Source organism: Vombatus ursinus, unplaced genomic scaffold, assembly GCF_900497805.2.
Source record: "Vombatus ursinus unplaced genomic scaffold, bare-nosed wombat genome assembly UNPS02014830.1, whole genome shotgun sequence".
Lineage (NCBI taxonomy): Eukaryota > Metazoa > Chordata > Mammalia > Diprotodontia > Vombatidae > Vombatus > Vombatus ursinus.
In genome coordinates, this window is record NW_020954608.1 from 2,570,567 (window position 1) to 2,583,784 (window position 13,218).

The window sequence follows — 13,218 nt, forward strand, 5'->3', positions numbered from 1 at the left end:
TCATTGATACAGGGAACTCCTTCTACCAATCACTAACTTTTTTTACTAATGGCCTGGGGCCACTGAGCCCAGAGTCACACTTTCAGTGTATTTCAGACCCAGGCCTTGAACAGTCAGGTCTTCCTGACTCTGGTTTTCTATCTATTACACCATGTTTTCTCTCTGTCTCTCTCTCTCTCATATCACAGTATTCTTTTTTTTTTTTAAATAGCTGTGCATCACAAAACATCATAATCCCAGAAAAATGAAAATTATAGGTGACCCAAAGAACTGGTAAGTACAAGTTAGCTTAAACATATTATTGATTTTATTAATGATGCCTTACTCATGAGAAATGACACAAAAAAATCTTAAATATGCCTGTGAGGTCTTGGCAAGAACTGAAAACAACAAAGACATTTTTATCTTTTCAAAGCTTGGTAGCTGAGCTTCAGCAATTGAGAAGAATTGAAAAAGATAAAAGTCATTTATTAGAATGTTTCTTTATGGCCTATGACTCTCCACACATTCCAAGAGCATTTCATTTTGTGATGCACTTTTTCATATAAACAAAGTACAGCCCAAACCTCTGTTATTCCCACATCATGGAACTGTGAATCACTTGGCAAAAATTTGAATTGTTGTCCTATCATCTAAAATATGCTGAATTGTTTTCCTTACTGAAATTCTACCTATATATTTATTACAAAAAACATATCAGGCAAAATACACCTGCCTTCCTGAATCATGCTCAACACAACAACTGTTCTATTACACCAAATTATCACCCTCTAAAATCTTCCAAGCCAGAGTTTTAGTTGGATGGGTTTTTTTGTTTTGTTTTGTTTTGTTTTTTTCAGTCCACTTAACCCATCTCTCACAAGTGTCATCTTCTTTCCTATTTTCATAATTTGGTTGCTAAAATGTAGAATGGAAGAAAGAATTTAACACACTAAATAAGGTCATGACCCAAGTGATTGGGAAGTAACAACTCCTTATTTGAGCACCTGTAAGATTTATGTAATTTTTCCTCTATTTTTTTTAAAGCATCTCCTTAGGTAGGATAAGCACACTCCACTGATTTCTCCAGTAGGGTTAATGAACACATTGAAAATAGCTCATTAATTTCTTTAGCCCCTTTTGTAAAGCACAAAAATGACATTCTAGTCTAACAACTGGAGAAACTGAAGCATAGGTGAATAGAATCACTCAATGACAATGACTCCAGTTCTTTTCCATGCTATGGAAATTATTCACTCTCATAGGCGTGCTATTATTATCTTAGAGCCCCAGGTTTGGTAAAGGCATTATTAGATCATAGATCTCGAGTTGGAAGGGACTTTAGAAACCATCTGGTTCAATTACTCATTTTATAGATGAAGAAACTGAGGTCCATGGAGGTTAGGTGACATGTCTAGTGATTAATTTTTTTAAAAAAATTCTGAGTTTGATGAGGTAGAAAAGTCTGCAGGATTTGGAGTCAAAGAACCTGTGTTCATATCCCAGCTCTACCACTCCCTCCCTACCTGTGTGACACTGGGTAACTACCTCAATCTCTGGCCCTCAGTTTCCTCATCTGAAAATGGAAGAAGTTGAACCGTATGGACCTCTGAAGTCTAAATGTACGATCCTAAGTTTTGAATCCCACTTCTCTTCCTTTGGTAGCCTCAGTTACTCACTTTTCTCCTTCCTGTTTTATGCCTCCCTTGATGTCAATATTCAATAGGTTGCTGAACAAAGTACTTTCCATAGTAATATCTGGCATCATGCAATTTTAGCATATGCATTGGAGACACTTTTCTTAGTCAAATGCTTTTTTAAAAAAATCTCTATTAATTCTTTCAGGCCACCTCAAAATTGTTTCTGGTTGTTTTTTGTTTGTTTGTTTGTTTGCTTGTTTTTTTCTCCTCCTTGTCTATCAACCTTAAGGGACTAAGAAAACTAATAAACTTTCCAAAGATGCCCCAACAGGATCAGGCCAACTGTGAATCCCTTGGGGAAAGGTACTTGAGTTCCTGTTTCTTAATTTCCTTTGATATAAAATATGTAATAATTATGCTAACGGTGTTTTGAAATACAAAAGGGAAACTCCCTGAAAGTACAAAAGAAGTTGAAATGTAATCATTTGCACTTCCATAAAATGTGAATTTAGAGTATATCTCCATAAATAAGAGAGAGAATACCCAATACATTGAAATCACTTGAGGGGAGGGGTGTTTATTTGTTGCTGTTTTTTTTTTTTTAAATAAAAATGCCTTCAGGTTCTTCTAGCACTTCTTTAGGCTTATTTGGATGTGTTTACAATAACTGGATGCCAAAACAACGGGCTGTATGTCTTCTCAGTTAAAATATTTCCTCATGCATTTAATAAACTTAGAAAATCCTAGTGTAACCATAAAAGTGTTACATCATCACCATCTTACCAATATAGGGCTTTGTGTAATGGCTGTGACATCATGACGGTGAAGTATTCATTTTTAAGCTTTAAAAGGGGAGGAGAAACCTTTACTGCAGTGTATCCAATAGGAATGTGATATGCAAATCAACTCATATTATCTGTGCGCTGATTGGCTTGAGTTCTCCCGAATGTCACTGTCTCACCACCCAGCAAAGAGCTATTTTATAGCTGCCTAGAAATCAAATTATTACCGTAGAGAAGATCTTTATTTTTTTCTGTGTTTCATTAGCAGAATATTATAAAGCAATAAGCATGCAGGAAGAGAGGCAGACGTTTTGCAGTGAGAATTAATGAAAGTATGTCCGTTGGGCTTCTTTGTTGTGTAAAAATACTGCTATATCTAAGAAAACACTACCTGGGAAATAGTGAATAAGGAAATGCATAGCTTTGGTAATATTAGTTGCACCCAAATGTCTGATCATGCAGTTTCTGTGATATCATCAGAACCTTTAGGTAGCTATAACTTTATGTTTCCTGTTATTTTACTAGTATTCTTCATGTGTATTCATGGGGCGGGGGGGGGGGGGGGATCTCTCACATACAGCTTTGACATCACCAATCTATTCTACTGTACTTTTGAGGTGGCAAAAAAGAAAGAAAGAAAGAAAAAACATATTTGTCTCCAGAAGGAGAAAGAAATGTCATTTAAACATCTTTCCAAGGCTGTTCATTTTAGTCATGTTTATCAAGGTAGAATGGGCACCATATGTTATGCGGCTTGGCAAGGAGGGGACAGGGTGTGTTTAGCTTCTTCCAAGTAATATACATATCTGCGCATATAGATGATTAACAAGGACAGGGGTAACTTGTGCTAACAGATTCCCCTTCTTCCCAATTAAAATAAAATTATGTTTTTCCCGTCCCCCTCTATACGCCAGTCTTTCTGCTAGCTTGCAGATTCAAAGATCAGCTTGGGAATCATTTGAGAAGGAAACCAAAAGAAGCTCTGATACCCAAAGAAGGAAAGAAAAAAAAATCGGGGGGGGGGGGAAGGGGAGGAGGAAGAAGGGAGGAGGAGTGCAGGGAAGCTGGGGAGGAAGGGGACGGGCACTGGTCGTAGGACCTAATGCATTGCAAAGTACAACAGTGCGGTGATGGGGAAGGAGAGAAGAGCATAATGAGTTCTTTCCAGGCCCTCACTTTGAATGAAGGCAGAGAAAAAGTTCAGAAGCCCCAACAAGAGGAGCCAAAGCCTTTATATTCCCAGGAGGACCGGACAGGATCTTCAATAAATCCAGCTAGCAATGATAACGGTTTGCTGCTGCGGCTGCCCTCGTTGAGGCTGTGGCTGCTGCCTCTGCTGCTGCTAGTGCTGCTGCTGCTGCTGCCGCCACCTCTGCTGTTTCTGCTGCTGCTGCTATTTCTGCTGCTGGTACTGCTGCCCCTGCTGCTGCTGCTGCTGGTGCTGCCGCTGCTGGGGCTCCTGCGTTACTGGGAGAGATTGTGCCGCTGCGACAGGGGAGGACGAGGCTAGTAGCTCAAGGAGGCTCCAACGCGCAGGCGCTGTTGGAACCGCTGACTAGCTCCTCAGTCAAGGTACTAAGGCAAAAAAAAAAAAAAAATCAGCAATTTATAGAAAGAAGAAGCTATAGTCTGTCGGGATATCCAATACCAACAGGTAGGAGGATAAGCTCTTGGTTAAGTTGGGGGGGTTGGCAGGGGGGCACGGTGATGATGGAGCTGCAGGTTCACGGGCAGAGATACCTCCCTGTGGTTTTTGACAATAAACTGCATAATGGAAGTACACACAGACAATGCATCTTCAACAGGGCTTATTGGGAGCTCCTTGTCTGGAGAGCATTTCAAGACTGAGGGAAATTGGGCTGCGAACCACCAAGAACAGCTCCCTCGCAACACAGAAGCGATTTCTCTTCCCATCTCCGTGTATGTACAGTGTGTGCATGTGCATGTATCTCTCTATTATAAATCCAGGGGTGGCGGATTTCAGGTTTCGTAATATGCCTGGTGCTGTCGGTATTTACCCGAGGACACACCAGTGGGGAAATTAAAATCATCCAACGCAAGTTTTGCCAGGGTTTTTGGTGCCTTATTTTGGGTGGTAGAAGAGTAGCAAAGGGAACAGGCTTTTAGTGGGGAAATAACTGAAAAACCTGGTTTCCCTGGCGTGGCCCCAAACCCAGGATCTGGGGACCCTGTAGATGATCTGCTTTTTGCTTTAAAATGTAGCTACTTGTTGTTTGGAACAAGGGATAGTGGTGTAAATGGGAGAGGCTTAATTACCCAAGATATTCATTTGAATCCAGGCGGCCAAGGCTTACAAATGGAAGTGCATTATTACTCTGGGTGTGTTTCCTTGGCCAATATTTACATTAACCTTTGCTAAGAATCATGTGGGTTTAAAAGAGAAAAGATTCTCGCCAAAAAGGTGGGGGATGGGGTGGGGGAGAGGGACTGACAAAAGACTAAATCACATCATTGTTGTGTCCTCCTAGGACCAGTCTCTATTCATTCTAAAGTCTAATGGATGAAATCATGGTTTAGGAGAAAGAGCAAATACTCTTCTGCCTAGACAAATGCAGGAATGATTGTCTCTGATTCATGTGCTTGATGGGCTTTGCTTAAAATACATAAATTTTGCAGGGGTTCTTTGGGTGTGATCCATATCAACAGAGCAGTTATCTGTAAAACACTGACAAATATTAAGACCTCAGATAGATGGGGATAATGTTCCTTTCTCTCCATGTCTTTTACATTAGCAGTCTCTCCATAGGTTTAATTTTACACACCAATGATTGATTCCTAGGTTGACACTATTTAAAATAAGGAGCATTTCATTTTTTAAATCTTAAAGGTATCCAAGTAAAATGTACCTTTTCCAAAACATAGGGATCATTTCTGAACTAGATCACCTAAGAAATCATCTGAATCCTCTGAAATCTCAAGCAAACTCAATAGTTTATAGCATGCATTTAATATCCAGGTATCTCAAATGTTTGTTCCCCCCCCAAAAAAAAATCACAACAAGTAAAACAAAAAAGAGTACTAGATTTTACAACTTCATTTGCTTTCCCATAAATTAACAGCTTAATGTTAGTACTTTCTGACATCATGGTTGTTAACTTAAGAACTGATAGCTCAATTTTTTTTCAGATATTCTAATGGCAAATCAGATGGAAGAAAAGAGGATGTATGACTAGACACCAAATCAGTTCTTTTTTGTGGATTACATTTGCAGTAAGATGTATGGATCTAGCTCTTCCTTATTCTTATATATAGATCATGAGACTTGACTGAGGCAATATCCTTAGCATCCATCCATCTATGGCGAACTATAGCCATGCAGCTGACAACATTTTGCAAAATCTCTCTCCTTTAACTGCCTTTCTGAAACTGACTTCCCTGGGTTTCATAATAGGAGTCAGTGTGGTGGGTAACCTTCTGATCTCCATTTTGCTAGTCAAAGATAAGACCTTGCATAGAGCTCCTTACTACTTCCTGTTGGATCTTTGCTGCTCAGATATTCTCAGATCTGCAATTTGTTTCCCATTTGTATTCACCTCTGTTAAAAATGGCTCTACCTGGACTTACGGGACCCTGACTTGCAAAGTGATCGCCTTCCTGGGGGTTTTGTCCTGCTTCCACACTGCTTTCATGCTGTTCTGCATCAGCGTCACCAGGTACCTAGCTATAGCTCACCACCGCTTCTATACAAAAAGGCTGACCTTTTGGACTTGTCTGGCTGTCATCTGTATGGTGTGGACCCTCTCTGTAGCAATGGCTTTCCCCCCAGTTTTAGATGTGGGCACTTATTCATTCATTAGGGAGGAGGATCAATGCACCTTTCAACATCGTTCCTTCAGGGCCAATGATTCCTTGGGATTTATGCTGCTCCTTGCCCTCATACTCCTAGCCACACAGCTTGTCTACCTCAAGCTGATATTTTTTGTCCACGATCGAAGGAAAATGAAGCCAGTCCAGTTTGTAGCAGCAGTCAGCCAGAACTGGACTTTTCATGGCCCAGGAGCCAGCGGTCAAGCAGCTGCTAATTGGTTGGCAGGATTTGGAAGGGGCCCCACACCACCCACCCTGTTGGGCATTAGGCAAAATGCAAACACCACAGGCAGAAGAAGGCTGCTGGTCTTAGACGAGTTCAAAATGGAAAAGAGAATCAGCAGAATGTTCTACATCATGACTTTCCTCTTCCTCGCCTTGTGGGGCCCCTACCTGGTGGCCTGTTACTGGAGAGTTTTTGCACGAGGGCCTGCAGTTCCAGGGGGATTTCTAACAGCCGCTGTCTGGATGAGTTTTGCCCAAGCAGGAATCAATCCTTTTGTCTGCATTTTCTCCAACAGGGAGCTGAGGCGCTGTTTCAGCACAACCCTTCTTTACTGCAGAAAATCCAGGTTACCAAGGGAACCTTACTGTGTTATATGAGGGAGCATCTGTAAATCTCTAGCCTTGTGAAACACTACCCTTCTCTGCTAAGCAATTGTGGCCTGTAGCCATATCTTGAGAAGAAAATCAAGAATGGGATCAGCAGTTGTAAGGATTTGGGCAACATTCTGCAGTCCTTGCATTAGCTCACCTATAATCCTATTTTAAATCTAAAAGTGTTCCTGCTGACCATTGGTGAAGGTTTGTAATTAAGAAAGGACTGAACCACTGCCCTAAGTTTCTCTATGTGGTTGAAATCTAGATCCTGAAAGTAGCAGGTGCTAAGTATCAGTGCTAAATGCTGTGTATATCACTACTTAAGATAAGACCATCAAAAAAGATTAGCATTGGACATCTTAATAAATTAAGTTGACATGAGGTAAACGTGTTGATAAAAAAAAACTAATTTTAGAAGTTTGAAGACTTTGAAACATTTCATACTCTTATTGTTTTTGCAAAGACTAATTACTGGGGGACTTAAAGTACTGTAATCAACTAAAGATGTGCCATGCATTATTGGATTATCACACTTAAAAATCTGTTTGCCTTGTAAGTTTTGGGGACCATTCCAAAAGCAGGATTTTGGTTCCAATTTGAGTTCACTTCCCGCCCCCACCCCCTCCCCCAAATGTGTTACTGTTTCTAAATGCCATTTTTCTTACTGGTAAAATTACTAGCATTGGACTATGTTATTTAGCTTTATGTTGATTTGGTAAAAAGGTTTACTCAACTCATTTTATATTTTGCAAATACTAGATATCTGGCTGGTAGGCAACATTAACAGTACTATCCAGTCATAACTGAGCAGTCGGAATAATAGAACAAACACATGTTGCCTTAAAGGGTTATCTAGTATTTTCCATTTTATTTATCATTGGAGCAAATAGGCAAGGAAAATTGAATCCGTAATTCTGGTCAGTCATCTGGCAGTGCATGAAAGATCACTTAATCTTCTCATTTCTTTTTTCTCCCACAGTTTGAAAAATTAGGGTGCACATCATTGGGATAATGTGAATCATTTTTTCTTTTTTTTAAGGTGTGCTGCCCATTCTAGTTTGTTCTGAGAAACACAGGCAGTTGATATATGTTTATATTTTGAGTCAGCTGTCACGGGGAGACCGCAGCTTAGTATGATAATCTTGCACAATTTGTGGAGCATTTATTCTACTGAAGGCACAGTCTTGTTTATACTTTCTGCACATTGGGTGTATTGGTCGTTTTAAATTATTTAAGTTTTAACTTGTGAAAGCTTATAATATGATTTCTGGTATTTTAGAAATACATTAGAGTCTGTGAGTCTCATTCTTTAAGATACAGATGTGTGAATTTCAATATAAAGTTGCATTTGCCAAAATTTACCTGTGTAGCCTGTTAATTTTCTTGGAATAAAATTTATCTTTTTTTTTTTTTTAAGTTTAGTTAGGAAGCACAAACCTGGGATTTTGTAGATGTATTATGGCTTGTTATTTTCTGTAGTTGCAATACTCCCAAAGTATAAATACATGAATGATGGGGAGCACAAATCTGATAAATGATATCATCTTCAATTGCACTGTTGTGTAATTTACCATAATTAACCCTCATCCTTGTTCTAATAGGCCATTTTTATTTGAAGGTGCAAACCAACACACCTGGTTAGTTTTGAAATAAGCACCACATTTTAATTTTGGAAAGTAGTTACAGTTTAGCCCCATGAATTTGCAGTCTATAAGAAGCGCAATCTACAATAAATATCTGACAAATCTAAATTTTTTTTTTTTGTAATATGACTAGAAATAATATGGTGCCGGCCCCTTTCATTATACAGTACTTTTGTATCCACAAAATTAATTTAACCATAAAAAAGAAGACATACACTAAAATTCTGAAAAGTTCATGCTAATCTAGAGTGATATATGAAACCAGTCAGAGTTTTGCTCATATAAGTGCAAAGAATTCAAGCAGTGATTTAGTGAGCAATCTGTTTGACCTCATTTTCACTTCATACCGAAGTTGATAGAATCTGAGGCTAAAATGAATATGCTACAGTGAAACAAATCTTAACTTATAAATAATATGCTTCATTGGTATAAGAACTGGACCTGGGATTTCATTGGCATAGGGCTATCCCTGGTGAGGAACCTGCCTTTACTAAGGCAGGTCAGCACCTTCTTGGTAACCTAAAGTCTTAAAGTCTTAAAGAGCTGTCCAGAGCACTTAGAGGTGAAGTGATTTGTCCAGGATATCGCAGCCAGCATGTCAGAATTTGTTCCTTGGTCTTCCTGACTTGGAGGCTGGCTCTGTCTATTATACCATGCTGCCTCTCTCATTGGCATGAGAATTGTGGTCTGAAACATAATGAAGGACTTTTTGCCAAAGGAAAATTATTCTGATTACATTCAATTTCAAAATGAAAAATTTTCATTGGGGAAAAATAATTACAGTGATTATGGCTATGGTGTGCCTTAAGAGGGCAGGCTTTTAATAATCACTAGAAACTTCAACCCCATACTATCGCCATGATGGATGTGGAGACTAGATGTTGGGACATTAGTATCCATTTCATAGAAGAGAAAACTGATATAGGGTTTAAGAGTAGAGGAGCCAAGGGCTGAGCACCTGGTTTCTAATATATCTTGAGATATCCAGCCTTGCTTCCCATACATAAAAATATCTCATAAATAAATGTATAAGAAAATTACAAACCAAATTGGCCTGAAAGTCTTGGTAAACTAGAAGCCTCTTAAATTTAATGTGTTTTGAACTGCGCAATTGTTACTTGCACATACTTATAAGTAGACTAACATTTGCCGATCAGGTACTGAACAATGGACTGGTTCCCAGTATGTCAACATTGTTCATAAGTTATCAAGATAACTGTGAAAGGCAATGTGACATAATGGATAGAGCTGGCCTCAAAGCCAGGGAGACCTGAATTCAAGTTTCACCTCTGACACCTTGGTTGTGCGACCCTGGACGAGTCATTTAATGTCTAAATACTCTTACTGAGACTGTGAGTTATAGAATAAGTGTCAGTGTGCATTGACAGAGGGAGTTTCCTTACTTGGGAGTTCCTTATACCAATAAAAGCATATATCCATTCCCTATCCCTTCCCCCAAGATAACTAAAGTTACCAGAATACAAATGGTTGGTTTATTTTTGGTTTCTTAATGACAAATTCAGATCAACTAGCCTTCCAATTGAAAACTCAACTGTTGTGACAGTTGGAAGTAACTGATTTAACATGAAAATGATCTAATCAGGGCAGCTCATAGACATAGCCCCAGTGCTTTCTAACAGCTCAATGGGAAAGGCACATGTTGTCAACAGTAATGATGTGCTGTGCCATATATACTAACTCACCATCTGTAGAGCCTGTGCTTTGAATTTCTAGTAGCAATGATTAGTTTGCATTGATCCACCCACACACTTTTTGCCCAATGGTCTATATTTGTGAGATAACTGGCTAACATTAGGAGTGTAGTCTGCGGCCATGGAATCTTATTCATCGGCTTAACTGAGGCACAAAGAGGCCTGCTGTCTTGCTTGAGTCCCAAAGATGTGATGACTATGCAATGCAAAGTGAATAGTTGGGGATGGAAAACATGGGTTGAACACCTGAATTTCCAAACAAAAAGAACATCTGAATTTCCAAACTGCTCCTTCTCTATTGAATTTCAGCCTTTTGTATTTTTGTTGTAGTTGATAAGACCAGACTCAATTTACCATGGAGATTGATTTGTACTTGCTAATCAATTATCTTGTCTGCTCATTCTCTTGCTTCTGCTCTCATCAGTGCAATCTGATTAGTTTATACTTGAATAACAGACATGGTATTCATGGATATGAGTCAGTCTTTCCTCCCACTTTCCTTGGATTCTCTTCAATGCCTTGTCTCCTATGCCCCCTTAGGGCTCCCTGAGATCCCCTTCAAATCAGTTTCCTTTCCACTCAAAGAAGCCTTGAACCATCCATCCACACACCAGTTAGGCAACCGATTATGGCATGACAGGGTGAATTGCACATTGTAGGCCTTTAAAACTGTAACCTGACTGAACAGGAAACCACCAAAAACTGATTTGCAACCTTTTTTTTTTTTTTTTTTTGCTTTTTGGTGAGGCAATGGAGTTAAGTGACTTGCCCAAAGTCACACAGCTAGTAAGTATTAAGTGTCTGAGGTCAGATTTGACCTCAAGTCCTCCTGACTACAAGCCAGAACTCTATCCACTGCGCCACCTACCTGCCCTTGATTTTCAATCTTTTTGCTAGCCGTGTGAGAGACACAGTAGAACCAAGAGGATCAGAGACCCTCCCACAGTCTTGGCCATCAGTTTTAGGAATAGCTAAGTCTCTTGCACACTTAACTGAAATGTAAGTTTGTTTTGTCTCTCCTTTCCCACCTCCATCCCCCCACACACACCCCTTTCTCAATATACTACCAAGTCCATCAAGATAGTAAGCCCTGGAATTCCTAGTGCATTTGTGGTTAAACAAGGAGGCCAGATTATATTTGGGATGGCTAGTAGTTGACCATCTTGTAGAGAATGGACAGAAGTTCCTGGAAGATTTTTCCCCTCTGGTGGCAATATGGTGTCTGTCTTTATTTCTAGGGTGTGAACAAAGGCAGGACCAATTATTGTGTTAGTGGTTTGGAGTAGTAAAAAATAGCCACCTCGTGAATGTTTGTTTTTGTTTTTGCTTCTTTAAAGCAGCCCTTAGTAACTTTCACCTAACCCCCCCCTCAAAAAAAAATCTGGCATGGCCTCCAAAGTATAATTATATTGAAAATACAGTGGATCACCTTTATGATACTGGTGTGAAGAGTAGATTAATTCCCGCTTTATAAATAATCGTAGTGGGTTTGTTTTTTTGGGGGGGTAGGATGTATTCATGATAAATCAGAAGCCATGTAGTAGTGAACAGTCTTACAAGGGAATTCTTTTTTAATTTTTATGTTAGTATGACCAGTAATTCTAAGGGAAACACAACAAAACTCAGCATGTCTATTTACTCAACATAGGATGGATTTTGCTTTCCTCTATACTTTACCCCATTTCATTTATAACAATAGCTTTCATTCTTATTAGAACAGAGTGACTGTTATAGAATTCCTTAATTCCATATGAGGAAGAAGAAGAAAAAGCAGGTAAGATGATAAATGGTAAATTTTATAAAAAGTAGCTAAATACATTTATCCAGGTAGATGTTTACCAAAATTGTAGGTTATTTCTGGTCCCAGCATCCTAGAAAGGGTTTTTCCCCCTGTGCCATGAATTTTGCATTGGCATTTTTGGGGCAGTGTACAGTTACATGGTTTGAACCGAAATTGCAGGACTCTATTATGAAAATGGTTTATTTGCTGAAAACGTTTGCATGCTTGTTTCTGGGGCTTTGCTATTTCTTTCTGAAACATTCTGACAGTGAAATGATGCCGCTCTTTAACGTTGAAGGCTACTTTCATGACTAGCCAGAAGGTTGTGTATAAATGAATGATCCAGCTCATCTGACTCAAATGTGATTTTTTTTGGCCATCTGTCAAAATAGTCAGACTGGTTTGTTGAAAAAGACACAGGTTCCAGGTAATAGAGATTTATTGATAATAAGAATGATGTGGAGAAAGCTTTCTGGATAACCCTTTTAACCCAGGCCTATAATTCTAGTATCTAGACAGATGTAATAAAATAAAAAAATCTTTCAATTAAATTCCACAAACATTTATTAAGTGCTATGTACAAGGCACTATGCTAAGGTACTGGGGATACAGAAATGAAAATGACATGATCTTTGCTTTCATAGAGCTCATAGTTTGGTAGGGAGATGAAGTATGTATGCAAATAACTATAGTACCATTTATAATATGATTAAGGAGAAGTCAGATGGTAATGAGAGATTCAAGAAGGGTGGGATTATTTTTAGCTGAAGCAGCTCTGGAAAGTGTCATGGAGGAGATGGTGCCCGATTTGAGCCATGAGGAACAAGGAAGTTGTCAATAGGTTGAGAGAAAGGAAAGGAGGGAATCTGCACCAGGTACAGCAGACATCTGTATTAAATGTACAGAGTCAGGAGAGGGCAATAGGATGCCCAGGAATGGTAAATAAGTAATTTAATTGAACTGGAATTCAGAGTGATCAAGAGTAGTACTTGTGAAATAAGATTGGAAAGGCAAGTTGGAGTCATATTGTTAAAGGCCTTAAATGACAAACTAAGGCATTTATATTTTGTTCCATAGTCAATGGGACAAAATTCAAAGACTTCAAGCAAGGGAGTGATGCATGCAGACTCATGCATTAGAAAGATTATTTGGTCACAGTGTGAAGAATGAATTGAAGAGCAAAAACACCAGAGATCTTGGCAACTGTTTGGACACAAGAATAAAAGAGAGGAAAAAGTCAAATGTGACTATGAG

At 39.0% G+C, this 13,218-nt stretch overlaps 1 protein-coding gene across 1 annotated transcript; it reads left to right on the plus strand.

The window, feature by feature from the left end:
- Positions 1–5,579: 5,579 nt before the first annotated feature.
- GPR85 (G protein-coupled receptor 85) lies at positions 5,580–7,403 on the plus strand. Its single transcript, XM_027838779.1, has one exon. It carries the CDS (start codon positions 5,720–5,722, stop codon positions 6,830–6,832), a length of 1,113 nt encoding a protein of 370 aa, XP_027694580.1. The 5' UTR covers positions 5,580–5,719; the 3' UTR covers positions 6,833–7,403.
- Positions 7,404–13,218: the final 5,815 nt, after the last annotated feature.

Coding starts and splice junctions, on each gene's coding strand:
- GPR85 (XM_027838779.1), top strand. CDS start 5,720: ATGGCGAACTATAGCCATGCAGCTGACAACATTTTGCAAAATCTCTCT.